Source organism: Triturus cristatus, chromosome 2_1, assembly GCF_964204655.1.
Source record: "Triturus cristatus chromosome 2_1, aTriCri1.1, whole genome shotgun sequence".
NCBI lineage: Eukaryota > Metazoa > Chordata > Amphibia > Caudata > Salamandridae > Triturus > Triturus cristatus.
This window is the reverse complement of record NC_140581.1, coordinates 331,240,724-331,267,546: the sequence shown is the minus strand read 5'-3', so window position 1 is coordinate 331,267,546 and position 26,823 is coordinate 331,240,724. Positions and strand designations below refer to the sequence as shown.

The 26,823-nt window shown below is 44.6% G+C and overlaps 1 protein-coding gene across 1 annotated transcript in view; it reads right to left on the bottom strand.

The window, feature by feature from the left end:
- Nucleotides 1-26,823, bottom strand: part of PARP8 (poly(ADP-ribose) polymerase family member 8) — a 788,553-nt gene that overhangs the window by 113,071 nt on the left and 648,659 nt on the right. Inside the window, exon 19 of the mRNA XM_085631232.1 lies at nucleotides 470-518. Coding sequence (XP_085487358.1) covers nucleotides 470-518 — 49 coding nt within the window. The remainder of the gene's footprint in view (nucleotides 1-469; nucleotides 519-26,823) is intronic.

Sequence of the window (26,823 nt, the reverse complement as noted above, 5' to 3'; positions counted from 1 at the left end):
AAAATTATTGCCCATTTAGCTCCCCCGAAACCCACACTGTAAAGTCTTAAAACCTTAGCATGGATACTGCCTATAAGCTGGCACTCGGGGGTAAATATTACATAGAATTCTCCATGTCACCACTCAGCTGGTCGACCACTACTAACCATTCCCACCCACAGCTGTCACTTGTCTTACTGTCCTGAACCTCCTTGTATCCTCAACCCAGTAATCTTCCATTCACCACTGTAAAACCTATCATTTCTACTGCAAATGAGCTCCACTACCCTTCTTGCCCATTTCTGCACTTCCCACTTTGAAACACCCAGTGAGTACAGAGCTCCATTGTTTTGCAGCTGTTTGTGCCACCTTAGAAGCTTACATATATACATGCTGGCTTGTCATACTCTACAATATCAATTCACAAGTGTTGTTATCATCTATACATAATTTTGTTTCAGACATTTTTAAAATGATATTAAAAACTTACCCTGTTGACTGTCAATTTCACTATATGAGACCGATTACTTGAAATTACCCTTAACACAAGAAAAAATTAAACAGGTTATTACATTCTCATCAACAAACTATATAAAACCACCAGTACCCAACAAATGCAATCTGTAATTTAAAAAGGTGAACATATATGTGATGGTATATCTATACACTACAAAACATCTTGCTTTTATGAGAAGTCAAACTGAAATGCAAACCAACCAGGTGTTTTGTGCCTTTGAAAGCCAGGACAAGTCCAATAAAAGGCATGTAATGATAAACCAGAACTTATTTCAAATCCTCCCTGTGTCTTTGAATGAGAGCACTGGAATATTGAACACGTGGCAGTCCATGAAAAGCCAGTCAGTATTATAGCAGCAAAATGCAATGGTACTCTGTTAAGTAAAGGTCTTATCTCAGTTATGGACACATGCAGTCCAGGTGCAAATTAATTTTTATCTCGAGGCAGAGATTTTGTAGGAGAGACATTCAGCCTCATCAACCATTTAGTGAGATGGAGGTAATGTTTCTACACTTTTGGATGTGAAAGAGTTGACTTGATTCTCATTAAACCCATTATACTCATTAAGTTATTTTGCCCTAGAAAGAACATAACACAGTGTTGCGCCCTCTTCAGCAGTGGTAAAGTGAAATAATGTAAGAATTTTTATTTTTCCTTGATTAAATAAATAGCAGATTTTATTTGCTGGACAAATTGTCTTACGAGATACCTGTACTATAACACATGAATGCCTGATGGTGCTACCTGTCTGATGTAGATGTTTCATGATCACAAGTACTCATTCACACCACACTCCTTTTACCTCCTGCCACTAGCTTGAAGATAAGAAGTGATTAGGGATTCTGCAACCAACAGACGCATGAAGAAGATGATTAAATATTGATGCCGAAGACACACATTTTCTTAAAGTCTGTTGCCAGACATACAAATAAAGATCTTGCTTGTATTTTTATCAGCTTGCTATGAGCTGCAGATTTGCATCTACTGCAGATCACGGAGTAATACTTAGAGAGATATGCCTTGTCCAGGGCCCATGCAAATTTGACTTCCTGTTCAACCCAAGAATTATACCCCCATCTTTTGTGCCAACAGCATGCTTGATATAAAGCCCTTGCTACTGTTCGCATACTAATCTGAATTTAAAGATGGAAAAGCAGTTCGGTTAGTAATATTCTAATTTACCAAATGTATTAATATTTGATACTATTGCTAGATGTAGTATGCACATTGAAAAAAAGTAATATAAACCCAAATTATTGAAAAAACCCTTTAGTGGATGAATTTGACCAAAAATACTAGGGGAAAAACTAATAAACAAAAAACATGCAGGTAGAAAAGGGATGCAATGAAAATATATATGGAAAACTAAATAAAAGCATATAAAAGGCAATTTCGAAAAAAAAAGTAATTAACAGTTTAGCTGAAACAGTTCTTAGAGTTGGTATTCTATGAATTTGTTTTTCTATACACTTGGGCAAATAATCCCAGATTGCTCATGTGGTACTATCATATGATCTTAAGAGCAATAGTAAGGATGAACCTTTCCATTTGTATCAGCCCTGCTTTAAATGTAATGGGGACCGAAGTCTGAAATCTTCTGTTGAGTCTATAGCATACCTCTCCACAGCAAGATATGAAAAGCAACAAAACAATTGACGAAACAGAAGCTTGATTTTTTTTTAATTTGACATCATCTGACTTTGTATGTATTGGAATGTAGAGTATGATTGCATAGGTTATTGTCAGTGATTTTCAGGTACATTGGTCCAAAGAAGGCATCTATGTTATGATATTCCTATGACAAACTGGTGTGAATGTAAATGAGCATCCATCAATTTGCATCTATACCCAATCTCTACAAAGTATGCTTTGCGGATCAATCTGTAGATTTCTCTTATGGAACTTAATCTAAGATTTCATTTGACTACCCTTCCCTTTAAAGCAAGGGAGCCTGTAGGTATGACTCTGCTGTTAGACAGGTGTTATTGACCCTGAAATTTGTCCAAAACCAACCAAGTCAAACCTCTCAGTGTTTTTGGCCTTCAGCTAAGAAGGCATGATTGGGTATTTTTGCCCAGTTGTAGTGGGCTTCAGTCATACTAATGCATCCTTTACTACAATTCTGTTTCACTAGTAATGTGGAGAGACCAGTGCATACAAACAAGTCTGCCATGTTTCTTTCTGCAGCTTGCATCCAGCAGTTTCTTTGCTATGTCAGAAAGTCTTCTCTCATTATACTCCATAAATCCTGTATGAAACATGGACCTTGAATAACAACGAATTCCTCTAGTTTCTTTCTTCAGAGTGACCCTCTCCTTACCTACCGATCTCTGGATGTCTTCTATTTGGGAGTTTAACTTCCTCTCAGTCTTACACCTGTCTCTCTTAATCTTTCTTTTTATAATCCTGCAAATAGCCCTCACCTCATTATATAGATAGGTAGGCCCTATACACTCCATACAGCAGGTCAAATTCTATTTAAAAAGTAGGGCATTTCCTTTCAAGTTTTACATGTCCTGGTAGTGAGAAACTCTTAAATTTGATTTCACTAGAGCTACTTCTGCCTTAGGATAAAACTAGGTTACCATATCACATTTAATAAATGATAATCTTTGTTTGAGAATAGGTAGAAATGTCATGTTTGTTGCCCGATTATTTTTTTGTCCTCATATCACTGTAGCGTCTGCAAATCTCTGACTGCTCTATCTGTGCGCCTCGCGGTCTGCTGCATTCGCTCTTGGCTCTAACACTCTCGATTCCAGGCAGAGTCTTCAGCACAGATGGTGTCTCGGTGAAATCATAGGTACTCCATATTGCATGATTGAATAAAATATTACGCTAAATTCCTCTCCATCTGGAAGTCTGCCCATATCTCAGGTACATTCCCATTTTTACAGTTCACATCCGAACGCCATACCCAGGTAACTGCTTTAATCCAGTCTGATGTTTTTGGGGGAGAGGGATCAACCCACAGCTTATAGATTTCTCTCTGCACCATAAGTATCAAATAGAACAGAAGACCTAACAGCAGTTTGCTTTTAATACACTGCATGTGACACTATCTACACCTAGTAATACTAAAGCTGAGTTTACCCTTATAGTAACCCTGAAAATATCTTTAAAGATGGACTCTATACCATTCCAGAAAGATTTTATTCCAAGGCATAAAAAGAAAATGTTTTCATTGTTAGCTTTTAAAAAAACACATCTTCTACACCTTGGAATGGGTGATGAGGTAAAGTTGGCAATCTTTGCAGGTGTCCATAATAATCTATAGATTGTGAAAAAATGGATACGCTTTAGATGTAAAGGCTTAACAGTTGAATATAATAATTTCAAAGAGTCACGCCAGATTGATTGCAAATGCTCCCCTTGGAAAGTGTCTCCCCACACCGCATATGGTACCTTTGAGTTCTTATCATCTGCTTCCAGGAATTTCTAGTATCATATGGTGATCTCCTTTTTTTTGGTCTTATATCCTGAAGGGAGAACTCAAAATCCTAGTCCTCCCTTGTCTCTGATTTCTAGGCCGCCAGCCAGGAAGAAAGTTGTACATATTTAAACCTGGATAGTTTGTTCCCGACTTTCGCTCTCAAGCCTTCCCAAGGTAGTATCCCTTGCTCTGACATCAAATCTCCCCGGGTGGCCATCCCTGTCCGTCTTAATGGAAGACTCTGTACATCTTGCATACATTCTGGGGTTCCTGGGGAGTCACAAAGTGGTGCGCAATCCAAATAGTACCCAATAGCAATCTTTCTCCTCAACTTGCACCAAAGAAAAAGTGCAGACTTTAGGACTTTCAGTAGTATCTTCTTAAAAAACTTTGGAGCACCAAATTTATAAAGTAACCCGTCAGCACCCTCCTCCCTCATCATTTCCACTAGCAGCATTCCTCAGGCAGAATAACTAGGTTTCCCTAACAGCACCCGGAAATTTTTGAACTGGAATTTCATAAAATATATATTTAGGTCTGGGAGGACTAGTCCGCCCTTTTGTAACCTACGCCTATGTTTTTTCCATGACAATCTGGCCCCCCAGAGGCCCAGATGAAGCTATTTTTCCCTGAATTTTATCCAAATGTGGTCTTGGGAATGTAAGGGGGATACAATTAAAGAGATAGGTAAATTTTGGGAGAATCAACATCTTTACTAAACTCACGTCCACAGATTTTAAAAGCAAATTCCTCCACCTGGACATCAATATATGCACCTCCTTTTCTACCCTTTTTAGATTATGCAGTGGAATTCAGTCCACAGTATCAACAACCGCTATCCCTAAATATTTTATCTCTGGGCTGACCCTCTCAGTCCACCCTTAAATGTTCCAACACATTAGCTCTGTTTTAGAGTGGTTCACTGAGTACCTTGATAGGGCTCCAAATTCTGCCATTATCTGCTCTAATCTCTCGAAGTGTTATAAATTAGCAAATTGTCGGCATACAATGCCACCTTACTATTGAAAGTTGGTGAGCGAAAGGGAATTATCTGTCAATCTTCTCTCAATTGCTGCGCTAGGGGCTCAATATAATTATCAAACAGTAAAGGTGATAGAGGACACCCCTGTCTTGTTCCCTTTTGTATACAGAAGCCCCTTGTTAGAGACCCATGCAAAAGAATCTTGGCCAATGAATTCTCATACAACTTCTGTTGGGTGCTCACAAAGCCGTGGCCGAATACCATCACCCCAGGACCTCCCAGAGGTAGGACCAGCACACCGATCGAAGGCCTTAGCTGCATCGATCGCGATCACGGCCAGAAGGGTCTAGCGGGTCGTGCCAAGATCTATTGTGCCTATATATTGTTGCATGAGCATGTGAATTTGCTGCTTCAGGATAAACCCTTTCTGATCTATATGAATTATTTGGGGGCATATGTGGCCAATCTCCCTGCTAATGCTAAGATTTTGGTCTAGAGGAGTCAGCCTTCCTTGGGTCTTTGGCTGGTTTTCGGATAAAAACTATTGTGGCCTCCCCCCACTTATCTGGGATCGCCCCTCCCTACCGATATATTAAGTTAAACAAGGCCTCCCACTCTGGAATCAATTCATCAATTAGAAGTTTGTACACTTCTATAGGCAAAACATACGGACCTGCGGGCTTGCCATTCTTTGTCTGGAGTAGACTATCTCTAATCCCTTCCCTGGTAATGGGGGCATCCATGAAATCTCTACCCTCCATTGTGAGTTTAGACATTGTACTTTCCCCAACCAACCTCTAAGCTTCTGTTGATCTAGCTGAACCTCCTCAGTATATAATTCACAAATAGTGTCACCAGGCAAGCCTACATTTCGCCTACCTTATTCGATCTCTCCCCCAAAGAATTGACTTTGAAGTCTCTAATATAATTCCTCGCCCACTCTGCCCTGGCTTTGTATGCTAATTATGCCCCTAATCTCTCCCCATACTCAAAGTTCCTCATGCTTCCAGTTATCCATCTTTACTTACACTTAAGGTCCAATTTAATCCTATAATTTAACCTCTCCTCCTCTAGTTGTTTTAATACTTCCTCTGATCCTCCATTTAGCCAAGGGTCTTGCCTCTGAAGAGCCACCTCTAGTGCCCCCACTCTATCCTCCAGCTTGTTAATGTCATTTCTATCTGCCTTGTTTTTATAGTGGGCCAGATTTTGCAAGACCCCATGACAATATGCCTTAAAAGTGTCCCAAATTATAGCCTGGGAGGCCGATCCCCTATTGTCGAGAAAAAAACCCTTAGTGGCTTGCCTCAGAGAATCAACTACACCGGGGTCCAGCAGAAGGGACCTCTTCAAGGTCCACTTTACTCTGGATTGACCACTACTACACTCGAAAGACTTACTAACTGCAGCATAATCTGAGATAGGCCCTGGCAGAATACGGATTGTCTTAATACACTCCACCAGGGTTTTATCCGCAAAGTTATAATCTAATCTAGAGAAATTACCGTATTTTTTTACTGTGGAACGTATAGCCCCATCCAGTCCCCTTCATGTGCCTCCATACATCTACCAATGTTAAATCATGAAGCATATTTTTCAGGGCCTGTCTAACACAAGGGCTGTGTGCCTGATTCTTTTGATTAGATCTATCCAGAGAGGGGTCAAGAAGAGCATTAAAATCCCCCCTACAATAATTGGAGAAGTAACCTCAACCAAATTCCACACCAGTTTAGATAGGTGTTGGAGGTCATCTATATTCGGTCCATAAAAACTGGCACATACAAAGTCTAAATCTCCGTATCTCACTGTGGCCATGATCCACCTTCCAGTACTATCAGTTTTTGATGATATAAGCTCTTGACCCAGCACCCTGCCTTATTAGAACGGCAACTCTCTTACAGAGCTCTGTTTGTTTAGAAACTGCGTAGCTTCCCAGCCATCTACATTTTGAATAAATAACTCTGCTCTCACTGGCCATAAGTTGGGTTTCTTGTAGGAGAATGATATGAGCCTTACTATCTTATAAATATCTGATCGCAAGCCTCTGTCTCCTATTAGACCTGAGACCATTCACATTCCATGAGAGCAAAGAAAGCAAATTACTCCCCCCTTTGCCATCTCTAGATATGGTATCCGAACTAACTCGCGACATTCTAGACCATCTCATTGCATATTTAAATCTAGGTGATATTGTGGACTTGTTTTTTATCTTTTTTTCCAACTGCTCCCCATCCAGTGTCCTTCCCTCACCCCTTTTCCCATCACCCCTACCCCTCCCTGGGCAACCCTCCCACTACTATTAGACATGGATGCCTAATGAGCTCCCGGGAGAAGAGATCAATTGTAAACACACTAATTCAACTCCCCCCCTGTTTTCTCCCCAACTCTGTTTAATAGAGATCAAGAGACCACTACTTAGGTCTCGCCTACGCAGCACGCATGCGCTGATTAGGAGAGAGACCTAATGCCATTGGCACAGCTTTGGGGGCAAAAACGTGCGCGCGTTGCATTGCTTGCAATGGCAACGCGTGCACGTCTGACTATTTCCTTGCGGGAGCGCGCGGCGCCATATGGTCGCACGCTCCCGCAAGGAAATCACGCAGGCCCCCACCCCTGCTGTCGCACGAGGCGCGCGCTCCGCCAGCCGCACGTACTGCTGCTTTGATATGGGCTCTCAGATCTTCAGCTCCGCTGGAATCCCTTTCACAGAGGAGCACGTGTCTCCTGCTATGGCCTGGCTTGGTTTGTCTGTATGGTGTTGACAGCCTAGTATGCATCGCTTAAACTTTTATAGAGACATTGCTGCACCCAAAGTGTTATGTGGGTCTCTCTAGCAGCGCTCATGATTTACGGCAACCGTAGGAGGGAAGAGAGGTAATATGTGGTGGTCGACGGTTTCCTTATCGCGGCTGCGACGTGATTTCGCGCTAGTGTACCCATAAACAAAACTCACCAGGTGACGCAGCTCATATTCTGCTCAAGACGCTCCATCTCCCTGACAGAGCCGTCGCACTTCCCTCCTGAAATGCTTAGGCACTCTTTCCGTTTCTTCCTCTGCCTTTCTTCCATTCTCGTCTGCGGTGGAAGAGTGCTCAGAAGCATTCTAGCACAATAACAGCTCCATAAAATAAATTATGCTTCGCACAACATGCTCCACCATTCTACTTGTAGGCACGCCTGCTAACCAATAGTCACACAGTTGGCCACCGCCCACGCCCATTTTACATCTGGTTTTGCCTTTTCCGGGTGCACGGTGCGAGGCTATTGGTTGTGCTGAGTATCCTCACCCCGCCATCTCCGTTCACGTGCTAGCGACTCATGTTTACAAACATTAAGGGACCGAATTCTACCCTTGGCTGTCACGTGGATTGGGTCCTGGGGAGACCGACTGTCCTTTATATACAAGGACAGTCTGTTATTTTGGGAGGCTGCTTGTTGTACCTTATGGAGTGTATTACGGAAGTCATTTGTCCGTAATGTTAAAGCTGCCCTTAGTAACAAATAGCCCCCTTTCACCCTTTGGGGTCCATAGCAAGAAAGCAGTATGTAGTGGGCGAGAATAAGCAGAGTACGAAGGAGAAGATTAAACAAAGTTTAATTGAAATGAGAAATCACCCTGAGCTGCCGACACAGCAATCTTCCACTCGAGTCACCTCCAACCGTCTGCCCAACTCGCTCTCTGACACGTCACAGACATGCCTCGAGACGGACAGAGTCGAGTGGCAAGATAGAAAGAATACTGTATATTTCTTTTGCTTCACAATGTAAATTTTGCATTTAAGAAATATACAAAGAACAGTTAGAGCAAAACGAAATAACACAAAATAATAACATAACACGCCTGCCATAAAGGGAGCAAGCATAAAACATACACTTACGAAAGAACTGCGTATGCCTTTTCCTTAACAGCATAACCAATGCATATAAGAAAATAACATGAGAAAACAAAAAACAAGCAGCTGCATACCTCACATTCCTTTCGTGGCTGCGCTTGTTACAAGTGTTTTGCAAAGCTGCGGTTTTACTAGTGCCACGAAGCGTCTGGTGTGTTAGCTGCCATGTGCAACATTAGAATCAAGGAGGTTGCCATTATATATATCTTATGGCTAGTGAACCGCGCAAAGAACCATTACTGACGAAGTTTGGGAAACCTTTAAAAAACACTTATCTTTCCATTGTAAGCTTAGCAACAGTGAAAACGATGGCTTATTTCAAACTTTTTGTTACGGTTTTAAGCGTCAATATACTCCCTGTCTGCGTTAAGTAAAATGTTATAAAAGTAATAAAATAAAGCCTGCTGAAGGTATTACACACATAATGTTGTTCGCACCCAATAGAAAATGATAGTACGTAAAACATAAGAAAAAAACTATCTCCGCTAACCACAGCCAAACCTGCATGAAAAGGGCGCCAAGACTCAGGAAGCGCTACAATGCCAATCACCCTTTTTATCCAGGTAGGTTCCGCTTAGGACAAATCGCAGTTTTCGAGCCATATGTAAAACGCAAGAGCAATCATGCTTACATCCGTGCGAGGCAACACAGCAAAACCTCAAAATAGTGTTTAACTTGCTCGAAAAACATTATCTTGTCTTCATATTCACCCCTGACTTCCTCCTAGGGGGTACCTTTTACTCGTAAAAAGGGAAGGCAAGGACAGAGAAAAGACCGCCTTCGAGGGCGACAGAGAATCTGGGCGGAAATAAAAATTATATGAAACCATTCACCTTTCACTGGTAGGGTGTATCTGTGCACAAGTGTATGTTAATGCCGTTGACCTAGCTTGGTGGGTTGATTCCCCATTCACATAATTGTGAGCATGCCATGCAGCAACTGACTCAGCCTTTCAGTAGTGCCCGGGGGTTAAATGACGATATATGTACCCGTAACCAGCGCTTTGAAGTTGACAGAGGTCTAGAGAGAACGTACATTACTAGACCTCCCTCCATTTAACTTTTACTCCTTCTGCTTAAAAGAAAACCCCAGTGCCCATCGTCTGCTGAGGCTTGCCAGGAGTGCCCACATTTATGGCGGGTTAATTCCTATAGAGCACAGTTGGGTAAAGTGGGCATCCATGGGTCATGGCACACTATGGTGTGTGTCTGATGCGGTGTGATGATGAGCTAGTGGAATTTTGTGCCCTTATGTTTAGCACCACAGACCCATCTCGGATCTTTTTTTAACTCTGCAGCTGTGCCACTGTTCAAAGCCTCTGATGTAACTTCAAAGAGACCAGTTTTAGTTTGTTCGCAGTCTCAAAGAGACTCGTTTTAGTTCTTTCACAGCCTCACCGTTCCAGAACTGAAGCATTTTCAATATTATATAGAACAAATCCATAGTGGTTGCTTAATTACTTTATGCAGCCAACAGCCATTGACAAAGCCAATAGTCTTGGCTTGTTGTATGTATAATGTTACTTTTTTTGTATCCTATATCTGGATGCAGTGACAAACAACAAATATGCCATTCGAGCAGCACGCTATGCTAAGCACATATTTTTAGCGTAACATGCTCGTAATTACATCTACCACGCCCCTTTAGGAGACCCACCCCACACACTTTTTTGATTCCACTTAAAGCCCTACATAGGGAGTATTCCTTATTAAAGTGAACGATTTTATTGCACATACTCAGGGACCAAATTTACTTTTGTCACTGAAATCAAATACCTAGAACTTAATTAGTTGTCCTCTGTTTCATCTGCCGATAGTGAAAAGCTGACTGAGGGACTGGCGCATTTGTAAATCAACTGCCGTTACAAACAGAGCTTTCTGGACAGTAATAGAGGCAGCATTTTCTGCCTGACTGTAAGGCGTGTGGGTAAAAGAGGCCCTGTAATCATGGTATCTCCTCTTTTGAAATTGTGTTGCAGACACTGCTCAGAAGTGGACGAGTGGTTGGTTCAGTGCACAATTCATCGCATTGATAGAAGACCCGATATCTCCCTCGTTGCCAAAAGCGTGAAACTTGTAATGTGTCTAATTGAATTGAATTGTAATGTGTATACATATATGCACTTACGTACGTGTAGATACACAGATTCCTGCATAGTTCGTTAATGTTGCTGTCAGTTACTTTGAAGTAATATTTCAGAAATGCGCAACGTTTATTGAATCTTTTCATTATATTGAGGGACCTGCGGGATTAAATGTGAAGCTCGCCGGATGCAGTGCGCATGCCCCAGCATCCTGGCAGACAACGGACGCGCTGCATTTGCTGTGAAGGCCTGCATGGAAGGAACATGGAGCTTGGGGGATTTTTCTACTCAGCTTACAACGTTCTATTAGAACTCGTGCTGCTGGGGGGTGTACTAGGCACATCGTATATGCTGCGATGCAGAGCAGATGGGCCATAGCAGCTTGCTCCACATAAAAGTCTAATTATATTTGCATCCTTCATTTTGGTAGATTGTACTTAGCGCCAGCTAATAACCCTTATTTATGCAGTGCGTTATTGTACACAGTTTCATACACGGTGGTCCAAATGCAATCCATCTGTTGTCCTAAGGGCTGGTACAAACTCTTCCTACCAGCGTGGCCTCGCCTAGGCTTTGGTATTTCCATCCAAGTGACAGTCTCCGGTTCACACCCAAAAGCACACTGCGCATCTCAGCGACCAGCTAATGAATCCAAACCCTCGCTGTGCAGGTGCATTTGAAGCCTAAGCACAGAGTACCGTCGGTGATGGTGCTCCCAGCAGGAGGGCGCCCTCGGACGCCAGGATGCAAATTACCATTCCAGCTGCACTCCTAGAATATTTGTGAGAGTGCAACTTTCACCAAATTAGACCAGTTTGCTTATTTACTAGTGTAACTGCTCTCAGGATAATGTTGTGGAAAGTGTTTTTTTAAAGGGATGAAAAGTAATTAAATGTAATTTAGGGTTATATAATTGCACTTCAGCATTCTAACCGTTTACTTTGCTACACTTTTATTAGTATTATCCATATGTACCCTGCACTACTTGAGTGAAGGTAATATGCACCGTTTAAAAAAACATGGAAGAAAATCTCTCACTCTCACTAATTAACTAACTAACTCAGGGCCGGCTTTAGCGCTGGTGGTGCCCGGTGCGAGAATCATTTTTTGGCACCTCCTCTGATTCTCTCACTACTACCGGGCATAAGGGCCCCATATCTCTTCTATCCAAAGTTATTGCTAAACACACAGTCCCCCCTGAGTTTGGCGCTCCCTCCACAGGTCAGCACCTGTGCTATACTTACCTTAAATCTTTGACATTGCATATCTCCGATTCTACTGACTGGATTTTTGACTTTTAAGTGTCAAATAATTTATGCAATTTTACTCGATTTTTAGGTCTCGCGCCTAGCGTTACACTGCGCAGCGGTGTTCGCGCAGCGAGAGTCCTTTTGATGGGGTTTTAGAAATGGACCCTGGAAACGAACACGCTCGTGCGTGTTCATTTCCTATGGTCTTCTCTGATTGGGATTGGAGTGTGTGTTGTTTTGTAACAGAACACGCAATAGGCCATAGGCGGTCGCGTTGCTCCGCCCATGGCCTATTGGTGTCTGTTACGCGCACCAAAGCCCATATGTCTTCAATTATCGTGCCAAGACACGGGCGCGATAATTTAAGACATAGGGCGCGCGCGTGCGCACCACTCGCGTGCGTTTTTTTTTTTTACAATAGCGATCGTGAAAGCCATCGCTTTCAGTGCTGCTTGTTGTATTTGGCTTGAGGTCGCAGCCTTGAAGTTCCATTGCACTGGAACTGGGGAACTATCGAGGGTGACATGCAGAAAAGGCAGATTTCCGACAGTATTATCTAAATCCATGTTAGCCCTTTATCATTCTATGGTTGATAAAAAAGGAGTCTGCCTCTGGGATTCACTTCTCACTACTGACAAATGGCACAAATAATATGAAGTTGGTCCATTAACTCATACAGCATGACTTTTTTCAGTGCAACACTAGGATTTGTAAGCAATTTAAGCAATATCGAGCATTCATTTGAGACCTTTCACGGTAATATATTTACAAACTCCCCAAAATGATATTACCACAATCTCCCTTTCCGTGAAACAGCAGCATTGAGGAAGCGTCTGTACATCTCTGTGCCTGAGGGGTGCTTTGAGCGCCAAACCTCGGATGCCCCAGGGCGGCCGGATGCGTGAGGGCGCCGTGACTTAAGTGAAAGGCTGGGCAGGGGTCTGAACGCGCCAAAGCCATATCTACAAGTGTCTGAGCCGCACGGCTGCTCGCCTCCACTTCCGTGTGCCCCCGTCCGTATGGCGAGCTCCCCGGCAAAGCTTGCAATTCATCTTTCCACCTAGCCCGTCATGCTGCTATTAGCTAGTATTTCGGGGTCTTTCCAATTACTACTAAAAGACACATCGGAGGATGTCTGGACTGAGACAAGGCATTTCGTTTATTAATTGTTGTTGCCTACAGCGTGGACTCAGGTGGCACAGAAGGGGCCTGTACTGACAGATGGGTACCTACACTGTGCTGAGGGAGGGAACGCGGGGCGGCTGTCAGGAGCCCTCCACCATGAAAGTCCAGTAGCCGGGTTCAGTATCTAGCCCGTCGGTCATGGATCTGCTGTGAATTAGGAAAGCGAGCCACCGGGAGCAACCTGAGCCGCTGTGTACAGTGCCCACGCCCGGCATTGTCTGGTTCTGGGGGCTGAAGCATGACGAGCCTGGCACGGCGCCCACCGAGCGAGCGCAGTTTTCATTCTTTTACTTAATATGAGGCAGCACAGATGGGTACAACCGATCAGGACTGCACTCAGCAACAATAGCAGTTTGAATTTTAAAAAAGGTCACAATAATCAACACGGTCTATTGAAACTTGGTCTTAGCTCTACCCATCGTTTTGTCGGGTAAGCGAGCCATTCACATAGGATTTAAACAGCAGCTTCAGGTACATTGTTGTTAATAACACTTTAACCCGAAGCGAGCCCCGAAGTAACTCGTGCAGCCGCAGGCTCCGTTATGAACGGTCTGACGTCCGCATCGACGGAGCCTACACCACTCACAGAAGTGGCGCCAGAAACGGCAGGGTGACGAAGCACTCACACATCCCAGGCGCCCCCATCAACGGACCTACAGCATCCGAAGGAGGTGCACACATTTACACAAGGGTCGACGTTAAATGATTCCAGTCCGGTGTTGTATGGAACATGCATGTCCCTTTATTTCTAGAAACGTCCTCCAGCTCTGAAACCAAGAGGTGCGTTGGTTGACAGGATCTACTCTCACCAGGGGCTGCAGCAGAAGCCCCTCCCGAGGTGCAGCTAACTTTCCGAAATGCATTTGACATCTTTTTCAGAGATTACTTTGTAATTATATAGAAGTGAATTTAGTTCAGAAAGCTATCAATCTGAAAACCAAAGTGGCTGTAAACTCAAAGAATCAACCAGCCCCTGTCCCTTGAAACTGGTCTTACCAAAGATCATTGTGCCTTGGTTTCATTCACCTTTCAAGTACTTGTTATTGCTCAAGACCACCAAGCCTCCTCTGCAGACCCGCTGCACTCTACCTGCATAGTACAACCACCATGTGCCCCCCCCCAGTACAAGGGCCTTGAGTCTTTAATATTAGTACCAACATCACCCCTTCTACTCACTGGCAGTCCTGCCACCCAGCAGGACACTAAATGGAGGGGTCAAAATGACAGACCTTCAATATAGATTTTTGCTTTTACTCAAGATATTAATGGATAATTTGTTTATACCCTGGGCATTACAAGATTTAGTCATCCTAAAAACGGAGGGGACTGTATTCACAGTGCCCACAAATACAGCAGGTTCAAAATATATGGAACTCAATTTGGAGTTTGCAAATTTGCTGGTACAGTACAATTGCAAAAACAACAGTTGATGGACAGAATGCAGAACAATGTCATACATTCACCCCAGTACAGACATCTGGGCCTAAATCCAACTGGGGTGGCATGGTGAGCAAAATAGTGATGGATTTAACCCAGATCTCTTGACTGGGGGTGAATGTTTTGATTTGTTCTGCATTCCGTCCATCAATTGTGTGTCTTTGGTACAGTACAATGACAACACAAACAGCCAACAGCATCACACCAAATATATGAAGTAGAATTTTATCACTCACTACCCGATCAACAAAAGAGGCAAGATCCTAAAATGCTTTTGGAGAATGAATAAAATACATTTAAAAGGCTTTCCGACTTTACAAATATGCTGTAAAGCTTAATCACATTTACAGTTGTTGACTGTCCAGTACATAACACTTATACATGAGCATCTCATGTATTTACTGTCCTTAGTCTCCTCACATATGTGCTTGTGAAGAATTTCATCATGAAATCAATCAGGACTTGTGCCCGTAAGTGAGTGTACTCAGAAACTACAGACAACAAACAAACATGAAAATGAACTCCTGGAGCAGAAAACTACAATGTTTGGTCCAAGAATTAAACAAGCATTTGCAATGCAATAGGTCTCGCATTGACGTGGGTTTGAGCTATTGACATTGCAAATAACAATGCCTTTTATTTTTGTTTTCTTTTTTAAAACATAAATAAAAGGCATTGTTATTTGTAATAACAATGGCTTAAACTTGCGTAACTGCGAGACCTATTGCATTGCAAATGCTTGTTCTATATTGGTGTGGGATTTTTCTTTTGTTATGTTTTCACTTTATTACAGTTTAAGCACTGCATAGGTACTTTACAACTTTACACATTATCTCTAAGTTAAACCTGACTGCTTTTGTGCCAAGTTACCAGAGGGGTAAACACAGGTTGATTTAGTGACTTTTTGTGTTTCACCCTCACAAGAATTGAGGTTGTTGCTTCTGTAGGGTTTCACCCACCTTCAACCAACAGCCCAATTTCTCACACTATCCTTTCAAGTTAACAAAACCTCTTCTTTGCCAGCCTACTTATCTCATCAACCATTTGTCTACAACTACATAGCCATCACTAATAATCACACCTAACTGGTATTATATATGATCCACCATAAATAATCTAGAATAAATGCAAGGATTCTTTTTCTTGTAGAGCACATGACTAATTCCAATAACTCCCAATACAATTAGGTTAATCACTAACTTTGGGTACTGGAGTAGTGTGCTACTCATCGCAGAGTGCATCAACATCTTGTCTAGGGCATTAAGGACTATATAAATGGAGTTACAATGTGCTGCACAAGCTGTTTTGCTTTCAACCCCACATGTAAAAAAATTAGCACATCTTGGTAAAGGTTGACCATAGCTACTGCCATCTTCTACAAATGTGGGATGTAGCATTTGAAACAGCTGCCAAGTACAATAACTCCAGCATTACAATGTGGCTTTGTGCTGCACGGCTGCAGCACAAACCTAACATAACACCTCAGTCATTTATGTTTAAAACCTTCTGCTACGCACATAATCATGCTACATAACGTAATTATTAGAACAGAGTACACTTTAATGTTACAACACTTGTATCTATACCAGGATTTATACAAAATAATATTTAAAGGTAATCTTATGAAGTAAAGACTTGCAATATTTCATAATGTGTCAGTCAATTATGTTTTAGACTTGTCTTGTGGGTTAAGAGTGTGTAGCTCGTTCACACTCAAGATCCCTCCAAGCAGCAAAACATTTGCTATCGCAGAGGAAGCTCACCTATTTCTTACTAGGGTAGATTACATAAAGACTGAATCTTCCGCAGGAGAGCAATTAGCACATTTCCTTGCATTCTTGGGTGGATCCAAACTGGCGTAGTGAGCAAGAGAACTATGGATTTAACCCAGATCTCTTGATTGGGGGATAATGTTTGATTTATTGAGCATTCCGTTCATCATTTGCTGCTGCAGCAATTTTCACCCTAAGTGGAATGGGTATGCCCAGTCTCTTGCTCGCTGTGCCACTGGATTCAAGCTAACCATTATAGACTATACCAATCACTGTCCGCGGGCCTGGGTATCATATAGTGTAGAAAACAGATAGTCCTAGACTATTTTGTCATGCATCAAGTAAAAGACGTTTATAATTCAAGTATAATTTGTTGCATACATGAAATCAGCACATGGTAATTAATACATGTAAAAATAACACTTTCAAATATGCACCTGGAAAAGGAGAGGCATCCACTGTTCGTAGAGAAATTCTTTGTTTTATTCACAAATTAACTGAAAAGGTAAAAACATTACCGAGCGTCTATCAATCAAAAGGTTGCTGCAAAAGAGTAGTGCTCGTGTGTGCAGTAGATGGAAGAAGAAAAAGATCACAGTGAGGATAATTAAATGGAGGTAATTACAACAATTTTACAATCTAAAATTGTTATAAGTAAAATTACCACCAAATAGTTGTGGCTTGTCCATAATACATCCTTTTGTTAATAATCTAAACAGTTTTCAATGATTGCAGAGAGATCTCATCTGTTTGTTGGACGGGGTAGTATTGACATATGGTACAGGCGCTACTGGGGATAAATGTTGACGTTTCAACCCAACAATGCGTAAAGGGTATTTTCGATCCTCAGCTTGTGGGTCTTCTTCAGGACAGGGGAAGGTGTGGGAGGCAACCTATGAGGATAAGCGTGAAATAAAAATTAAGTATCGTAAGACAAATCAAAAAAGTGACCTCTGGGTGTCTAAACTACTGACCTATTGCAGATGCCTGTTTGATGGCCCTGATCACAGCTCCTAGGGGTGGGTAGTCTGTAACAAGGGCGAAGGTGCATATTAGATAGCCCATTCAATGTTGGGATCAATTAATAAGTGTAAAAACCCCAAAAACACTTACACGCATCACAATTGCGGCGTGGTACAGTTAATTCACTGTGGGGGTATCCAAAACCCAGTCAGAACCAGCCAAAATGCTGGATTGGAAAGTAAAGGAAACCATACTTAGATAGGGGAACCAATCACCCTATTAGATCTACGAAGTAAACAAAATATACAAGATAATGAATCTAAGCCCGGTAGTGTACAAAAAGCAGCCAGACACAATAAGGGACCTCGGGAAGAAAGATTACCTTTCATAGCGTGATTACATCAACCGTGAGATAACGGTTCCTCGCCCATCAAGGTACGGCAGGAGACTGGCCGACGCGTGGAGTGTCTGTATTCAAAGGCATGCACGCTGCGAGCACACGTCGTGGTTAGAGCGCGTGTGTCGCTCTGAACATCTGCCTGGTCCTGGGCCTACACGTCATGGAACGACTAGGGGAGTGTATTGAAAAACAGACTGGGGATGAAAACTCAACTAACTCTCAGGAAAAAGCACTCAGTACCTATTCAATAAATCAGCATGTAGCCTAATAAATCTGAAAAAAGGGGCATCAAGATCTATTTCCACATGGATAACATCATAGCAATTACCAGTGTATTGGTAAAGCCAAGAAGGATATATCCACCAGGATGATACAATACAGTACACAAAGAGCATACAGTGATATGACGAATTTACATTACAGGTAGCCTGGCTGATGAGGGGTGATATCCCGAAACTGGTCCCAGGATGCTTGTTTCTGGTCCAGGGAGGACCCGGCGTGACATTTTGGGCTGGACTGTTCCCATGGGAAGCTGGGTCAAGAATGATTTGCATATGGCTGGGTTCAATCTAAGAAAAAGAATGAAGGATGGAACCCAGATCTCTTGACTAGGGGTGAATGTTTGATTTATTCAGCATTCCGTCCATCATTTGTTGCCGCAGCAATTTTGCGCCATAAGTGAGATGGGTATGCCCAGACATGAATCTCCTGCTTGCTGTGCCACTGGATTCAAGCTAGCCTGGCTGATGAGGGGTGATACCCCGAAACTGGTCGCATGATGCTTGTTTCTGCTCCAGGTAGGACCCGGCTTGGCTGTTCGGGCTGGACTGCTACTATGTGGAGCAGGGTTAAGGGTAATTTGCATATGGCTGGGTCCAAACTGGGGTGGTGTAATGAGCAAAAGAACAATGAATATAACCCAGATCTCTTGACTGGGGGGAATGTTGGATTTATTCAGCATTCCGTCCATCATCTGATGCCGCAGCAATTTTTGCCCTAAGTGGGATTAGTATGCCCAGACGTGGGTCCCTTGCAACACTTTGGGACGCCTTGAGGAACTTCAGGAAGAATTTCAAGAAGTTTGGAGAACTTCGGAGCAACTTTGGAAAAAAAAGCTCCACAGAGGGTCCTACTCAACCAGGCAAGCCAGGCCGCCTGCCTTCAACCGTGAGCTGGCCAAGCCAACCAGGTTCGTCCCGCTAAAAGCTTTATCCAACTTCCAGAGTTTGACTGGGACTAGAAGAAATCTGAAGCCGGTGAACCTTCTCCGGATCCGGCTACATGAAGAGCATCAAGACACCCCGTGAGAAAAAGTTCCATAAAAATTTCTAAGTCCGCTCGTAAAAAAAAGTGATCGAGAGCAACCGTGAACGCCAAGCCGCCTGCCTTCCATCGTGTGTCGGCCTGAATTCCTGAGTTGCCACGCTGAAGCGCTAAAGAAAACATTTCTAAGTCCACTCCAGGGAAGTTGACTGGGAGCTCGTTGAAAGGCAATCTGGCGAACCCTCACCGGATCCGGACTGGCTGGGAGCTTCGAGGGACCTCGGGGAGAAAAGCTCCAGAAAAGTTTCTAAGTGTGAAGGTAGAAACTGAGACCGGGACCTGCCGTGAGCTGTAGCTGCCCAGGGCTCCATCGCAGTCGGCCTGAAACTTTGACCCGGTCTATCGTAAGCAGGTATCCCAATATGGTGCTATAATCTTCTAAGTGCTATATTTTGCTAAATCCATCTTCGGGACCCTACAATGGATTTTTGTCGTTTTGGTGTCATTTTAAGATTCAATCATTTTTATTTAGTGGAAGTCATAGCAAATGGACACAGCTTCCTGCCTACATCCTTTGGCCGGCAGAGCGAGACAGCGGTATTAATACACAGAGTTTAAGCTCACAACCCGGAGGCGGGCCACATGTCAAGCAGTATTGCAGTACATTAATTTGTATCTTCCAAATTTGAGAGAATGAAGGAAGTTAACAAAGATAGAAATAACAAAGGGAAAACAATATTGTTAGACCTGGCACATTGGCGTGGGTCTCCCTTCCATTTTTCGCTGTTGCCTCATGTGTTTTTGCCGGTGTTAGTTGCTCAGGGCACTGTGCCACTGCTGTCCAGTGCCACAGTGCAAGTGCTCCCTATTGTAAATTGATGTGTGATTTGTGATTCCATGATTGGTTGGTTTGGTTTACCTGTCAGACCCTAGTACAGTGCACCAGGAGTGCCCAGGGCTTGTAAATCCAAATGCTGCTGGTGGGCTTGCAGCACTGGTTGTGCCACCCACAAAAGCAGCCTGTAAAAGTGTGTCTAAGGTCTGCCATTGCAGAGCCTGCATGCAGTCTGGTACTGTCATGCTGACTGGGCAAGTGCCCCCACGTGCCAGTCCCTTTACCTTCCCTTTTCTTCATTTCAGACACCCCTATGGTAGGCCCAAGGGCAGGGTGCATTGTAAGGATAAGGTAGGACATGCCCTGGTGTGTGTGGCATGTTCTAATAGTGAATTACAGCCATTTTTGTTTTTCACTATTGCAAGGCTACCTGTTCTCCATAGGCCAGAATGGGCAGTTTGGTTATTACATTTTAAAATCCTAACTGACTCAGGGAACACAGTAGAAATTCGAATTTAGTATGCCTGAACTCAGAATGATAAAATACATCTTTTAGTGAAGTTGGTTTTAACATTCTGTGTTTGAAAATGCCACTTTTAGAAAGTAGGCATTTTCTTGTCTAACCATTCAAACCTGCCTCTGCTAGGCTGTGTATTCCCTGTCTGGAGTTTGAGTGACAGGGCTGGGAAATTCCAGGAGACATGGTGAGGAGTCCCAGTGGTGAATAGAGAGATCTGCATCTAGATGGGTGGGAGGAGTTGCACCTAGGACCTGAATAGGGCTGTGCCTTCCCTCCACAATGCTGGCTCCACCTCCTGTGGTGCGTCTGATGTCTCTGCCCTGCACTCTGAAAGGAAAGAAGGAGTCAGGTAAACAAAGTGCTCCAGGACTGACCAGAACCGATTTGAACAAGGCAAAGGCCCCTCTGCCCTCAGAGGACAAAGAATTTTGGGGTATAAGTATTGGGACCCTGATCCCAAGAATTTAGATCACTTTGGGAAAACAAGAAGAAACCTCTGCTGAGGAGAGGAACCAAGAAGAAGCTGCGGAGGAACTATCCCTGAAACTGGGGGATTGGTCTGCAGTGGTTGCCTACTGCCAAAGAGAGGAGAATGGAACTTTGTGTGTACTTTTGCTCAACTTGTGAAGGATCTCCAAGAGCTTGGAAAAGAGCTTGTCTCCTGCTGAAGTCTCAGGAACAACAAACTTCACCCCCCAGCTCCCTAGACTTCTTTGGAAGCGCCTGCTGCTGTTGTTGGGCCGTCTGAGGGACTGCACGTCGCAAGGAGCTGGAAGCGCGACTCAAGAAGCGTGCCGCCGTCTGAGCTGTTGTCGTCGCATCTCGTAAAGTGTGTTCCCGCTGCAGCATCGCATCGAGCGGAAGAATCTCACATCATCCAGGAAGTGTCTCGCAACGCCGAAGAAGCGTGTCGCCATCGCAGCCATCGTAGTTGTCGCATTGCACCGCATCAAGGAAAGCGCCTCGCATCCACGGAGAAGCGTGCCGCCGTCGGAGCTGTTGTCATCGCATCGCGTAAAGGGGTGTTGCCGCTGCAGCATCGCATCGAGCGGAAGCATCTCGCAACGTCGGAGAAGAGTGCCGCTGCCAAGGCCGCAGTCGTCACATCGCGTAAAGGGTGTTGCCGCTGCAGCTGAAGCATCGAGTCGAGTCTTCTCGCAACATCGGAGAAGCGTACCTCATCTGTAAGATCTTCACGTCTTTATTTCTTTGCCCCAAAATCTTCATCGCATCAACATTGTTGCAACACTTTGGCTGCCCTGTGTGTCGCATCTTAAAGGTACATTGACTTAAAGAGTCGCATCCAAGAACTTGAGAGAACTAAGTTAAATTCTACCATCTAAGTAACAGTATTGTGTGTTTTTGTCGTTTAATAGTCTTGTGGTAAATCTATATAAAGAATACTTATTTTTTATATAAAACCTGTGTGGTGTCCATCTGCAGTGTTGTCACTTGATTACTGTATGTGTTCACAAATGCTTTACACACTGCCCCTGAGATAAGCCTGTCTGCTCATGCCAAGCTACCAAGGGTGTGAGCAGGAGTGTACCCCCTTACCCTGACTAGAGGAGAGGGTCCCTATTTGTCACAATTGCATACCTGTGCCAACTAGAGACCCCCAAGTCTAACAAATAACATAACAAAGTCCCTCCCAAACTCTTACGTCCCTCCTCCACCCTCCTCCGCACCAGTTATTGCCTCGCTATGCGAAACGGGGCTTCTAGTCATAGGTTTGGGATAGCCTCTTACTCATGAAGCCAGTGTGAGTTCTAGCTAGGTTCTCCAGTGGGAGCAGTTTAAGGATCTGCAGATATTTAGGACAAGTCACTTCTCTCATATCTTTTGGTAACAGTTGCAGAAAGGGCGCCCACAGCTTGGCATACTCCTTCCCTTTGCCCTCGACGCTAGGAGACATGCGTTCCATAGCTAAGAGATCCCACAGGCGATGGATCCAAGACAGCACGTCGGGTATAGACGTCGCACCCCATTGAGCTAAGATGACCTGTCTGGCTGCCAGCAGCGCTAATGCTATTTGCATGCCACGTATGGATTTTAACAGGACGACCTTGGGGTGCGAGAGGCCGAGGAGATTGTATTCTAGTGAGCGGGGCAAGAAGATCGCAAACGCTGCATCAATGTTGTCTAGGACCTCCGTCCAGTAACGTTCCAGCTTTGGACAATGCCATAGCAAGTGAGCCAGGGTACCAGACATCCCACAGCCTCTCCAGCCGAGGTCTGTTTTGCTTTTGTTCCAACTGTGGATGCGGGCAGGAGTGTAGTACCAATATGAAAAGACCTTAAAAGCTGACTCCGCCCCAGCTGTGTTGCGTGCAGTGTGGTGTGTTCTGTAGAGTGTGGTGTGTTCTGTAGAGGATGTGCTCCCATTCCTTAGGAGTTAGCGGCCGGCCTATTTCTGTTTCTCAGCGAACCTCTGCTTGTGTGCGTTGCCCAGGGGGACCTGCATTAAGCATATTATACAATTCAGATATGAGCCGGCAGTCATCCTGTTTGCGAAGCAACCACCTTTCGAACGCTGTAAGGGGCCTAGACATGTGGGCATAGTGAGAAGGTCTTGTGATCCAGTTATATACTTGAAGATAGAGATATTCATCGGTTGCTAGGAGGCCATAATCCCGCCTGAGCTGCTCAAAGGGGACCAGCCCCTCCGTATCAAAGAGAGACCCAACTCTTTTGCAACCCTCCTCCCGCCACCATTGGAACACCGCAGATGCCTGCCCTGGAGGAAAATCGGGGTTATCTACAATGGGGGTCATCGGCGAGGGAAAGGAGGTCCAGCCTTTCATGATAGCCACCCTATCCCAAATCTTAAGCGTCGGAGAGGTAACAGGGGACCAGTGGAGATCCCAAGCCCGGTGTCTGCGAGGTAACCACAGTTCCCTACAAATGTTGACACCAGCTACGGACTGCTCCATGAAGTTCCAGTGTTTGCTGGATAACGGTCTGTTCCATTCCACCAGGTATCTGAGGCATGCTACTTGATAAAAGCCACCGATCAAGGGTAGTCCCACTCCGCCCTGCGCTTTCGGACATGCCATCTGGTTAAGTGAGAGACATGGCTTTTTCCCCTCCCAGACAAACTTATTAACAATAGTCTGCAATTGTTTTAAAGCTGTAGGCGGGGGAGACATAGGGAGCATCTGAAATATATAAAGAATGCGCGGAAGGATGGTAATTTTTACCGCCGCAATCCTCCCAAACCAGACTAGCCGCAACAGCGTCCAGGTGTCCAGCGCCTTGCCGTCTGCTCCAGTAACACCGTGTAGTTGAGTGTAACCGTCCGAGCAATGGTCGGGGCTAGTCTGACACCCAACTCTGTGTCCAATGGAATGGGAATTTCTGTTGCAAGATATCTACCTCTTCAGGGGGGATTGTCAGATTCAAAATATTAGATTTGCCCAGGTTAACTTTAAACCCTGATACATCCCCAAAAGCGGAAAGTTCCGAGAGCAGAGCGGGCAAAGTTGACTGTGGTTGGGTAAGAGAAAAGATCACATCATCCGCAAACAGACTTATTTTATGGATGTCCGCCCCAAATTTCAAGCCTGCTCTGCACTTGTCTGCTCTTATACGCTGGGCCAAAGGCTCCATATAAAGCGCAAATAAAAGCGGGGAGAGGGGGCACCCTTGGCGAGTCCCACGGGAAATTGGAAAGAACGCCGATCTGCTACCGTTGACCCTCACAAATGCCGTGGGTGCACGATAAATGCACCGGATCCAATTAATGAAATTTTCCCCGAACCCATAGCAGCGCAGAGCCTTGAATAGATAGTCCCACCCTACTCTATCGAATGCCTTTTCGGTGTCTATAGACAAGAAGAATGCCTGCCTACCCAATCGCTGTATGCTATCAATAAGGTGGAGAAGCCATTTAGTGTTGTACCCACCTTGTCGCGTCGGAATAAAACCCGTTTGGTCAGGGTCTATGATGTCAGCCATGAGAGGGTTTAATTGTGCCGCTAAAATACCCGCGAAGATTTTCGCATCAATAATAAGTAGAGAAATAGGTCTATAGGACCCACACTCCCGAGGATCTTTTCCGGGCTTGAGGATGACAGAAATCACTACCTCTGACATAGAGGGTGTCACTTCCTCCGAGTCTAAAAAGAAATTGAACAATTTGGTTAAAAAGGGAGCCAGCTCTCTGCAAAAGGTCTTGTAAAAGGAAGCCGAGAACCCATCCGGGCCCGGCGATTTGGCTAGTTTCATTTAGAGATAGCCGAGATCACCTCCTCTATTCGGATCACGGAGTAGAACGCCTTCGCTGAGGCTCTGGGGAGAGGTGTAATCTGACAGGTATCCAGATAGGCGCTCGGGTCACGTGTCAGGGGATCCTGCCCAGTGTAGAGAATGTTATAGAACCTGCGAAAAGCATCCACAATCTGTTCATCTGCACTCTCTTCCGCCCCTGTGTGGTTCCGTAATGACTGAATCTGGGTCGCCTGCGTTTTGGCTCGCAGTCTATGAGCCAGCATTTTACCACATTTATCACTACTAAAGTAGAATTTGTGTCTGAGGCGGAGGAGAGCATATTCCACCCTGTCAAGGTCCAAATGTTTCAGCAGGCACCTGCGATTCTCCAGTTCCCTCCACACCCTTGGTGCCCCGGTGCGCTTGTGAATCGATTTGAGTTCCCCCACCTCCCTCTCCAGTTCTATGCATTTCTCTCTACGGAGTTTATTATATGTTGCAGAAATAGCAATGAATTCCCCCCTTGTGACAAGCTTCAGGGCCTCCCATAAAGCTGACAGTGGCGTAGAGCCCACATCATTGAGCAATAGGTAGTCTGCTATTGTTTGCTTAATTAGTTGCACTGTATCCTCAGAGTGTAAAAGATTCTTTCGAAGACGCCACCTAGGGGAAAACACCTGTGATTGCTGCGCAGGGATGTGAACAGAAATAAGGGCATGATCGGAGAGAGAGCGGGGCTCTATCGTGGCTGTGTGAAGGTGATGCAGTAGGGAGGTAGAGGCCAGAAAGTGATATAGTCGCGCATAAGTTTTGTGTGATGCAGAATAGTATGTGTAATCGCACTCTGAGTGGTGCTGCGTGCGCCAGACATCATGTAACCCGTTGTCCCCCAACCACACCTGTCCCGTTGGGGTGAGTGCCCTTGACTGATGTGTTCGCTGACCAGACCTATCTAATTCTGTGTCCATCACAAGATTTAAGTCCCCTCCTATCAAAATTGCTGCATCTGGAGACGTAAGAACCTCTGCAAGAGCTGAGAGGATGAAGGGTTCCTGCTGTGTATTTGGGGCGTAAAGTGATGCTATGGTGAGGTGAGTCCCGCCCCATTGTACCCTAAGAGCTAACAGTCGTCCCTTTATTTCTGCAACAGTCGATAAGACTTTACCCGGTAAGTGGGCCCCAATCAGAATTGCTATGCCATTCTTTTTAGACGGCCCGCTGACCAGAACTGCTGCGGGAATCGCCTGTCACGCATACGTACGGTGTCTTTGGTGAGCAGATGTGTCTCTTGAAGGAGACATATGTCGCTCCTGGCATTTTCAAGTATGTACAACACTGCTGCTCTGTTCACTGGGTTGTTTAGGCCTCTAACATTGAGGCTAACTACCCTAAGGTCTTTCCCCATCTAATGAGTGTGATGAAATATCGGCCTGCTGCGTCTACCTTTCGCCTACTAGACCCATGCTGACCTAAGAGCTCCATGGCTAGCCTGCAAAGGCAGGGCTGACGTATAGACTGGTGCGGAGATAACTTGTTAGCAAGACAATTATCAAAATCGAAACATGACAAAAGTCAAGGTAGAAGAGATCCAGGGGATCGTGGCTCGGGCAGCCAGCCAACCCATGTCGAGCCATGTATGTACCCACCCACCCACGGAAAGGCTGTCAGCAATTTTCTTAGGACAACTCTCCCTGTCCCCTCGACACCCATCTAGGCACCCATTCTTTAGCCATCGATTGTAGACCTCATGGGGTGGCTGAGCGGTCCGATGATTGCAACTTAGAAGAGATCACTGCCTCACGTTCTTTGACCCTTGTGGCCTGATTGGGTTTGCCCACTCGTTGCCATTGTGCTGTGCGGCTGACGTTTAGATCTTTAGGTCGCTCAACCTTTTCCGTCGCCGGAGTACCTTCCAGACCAAGAATCTCCATGGCTTCGGGCAGAGAGCGAATCTGAAGCAGCTTTCCCGGATGCTTGAAGATAATGCAGAAAGGATGGCCCCACGAGTAAGGAGTGCCTTGTTCATGGAGATGAGTGGTCACCACCTTAAATTCAAGTCGCTTGAGAAGCGTGGAGACTGCCAGGTCCTGAGATATAGCCAG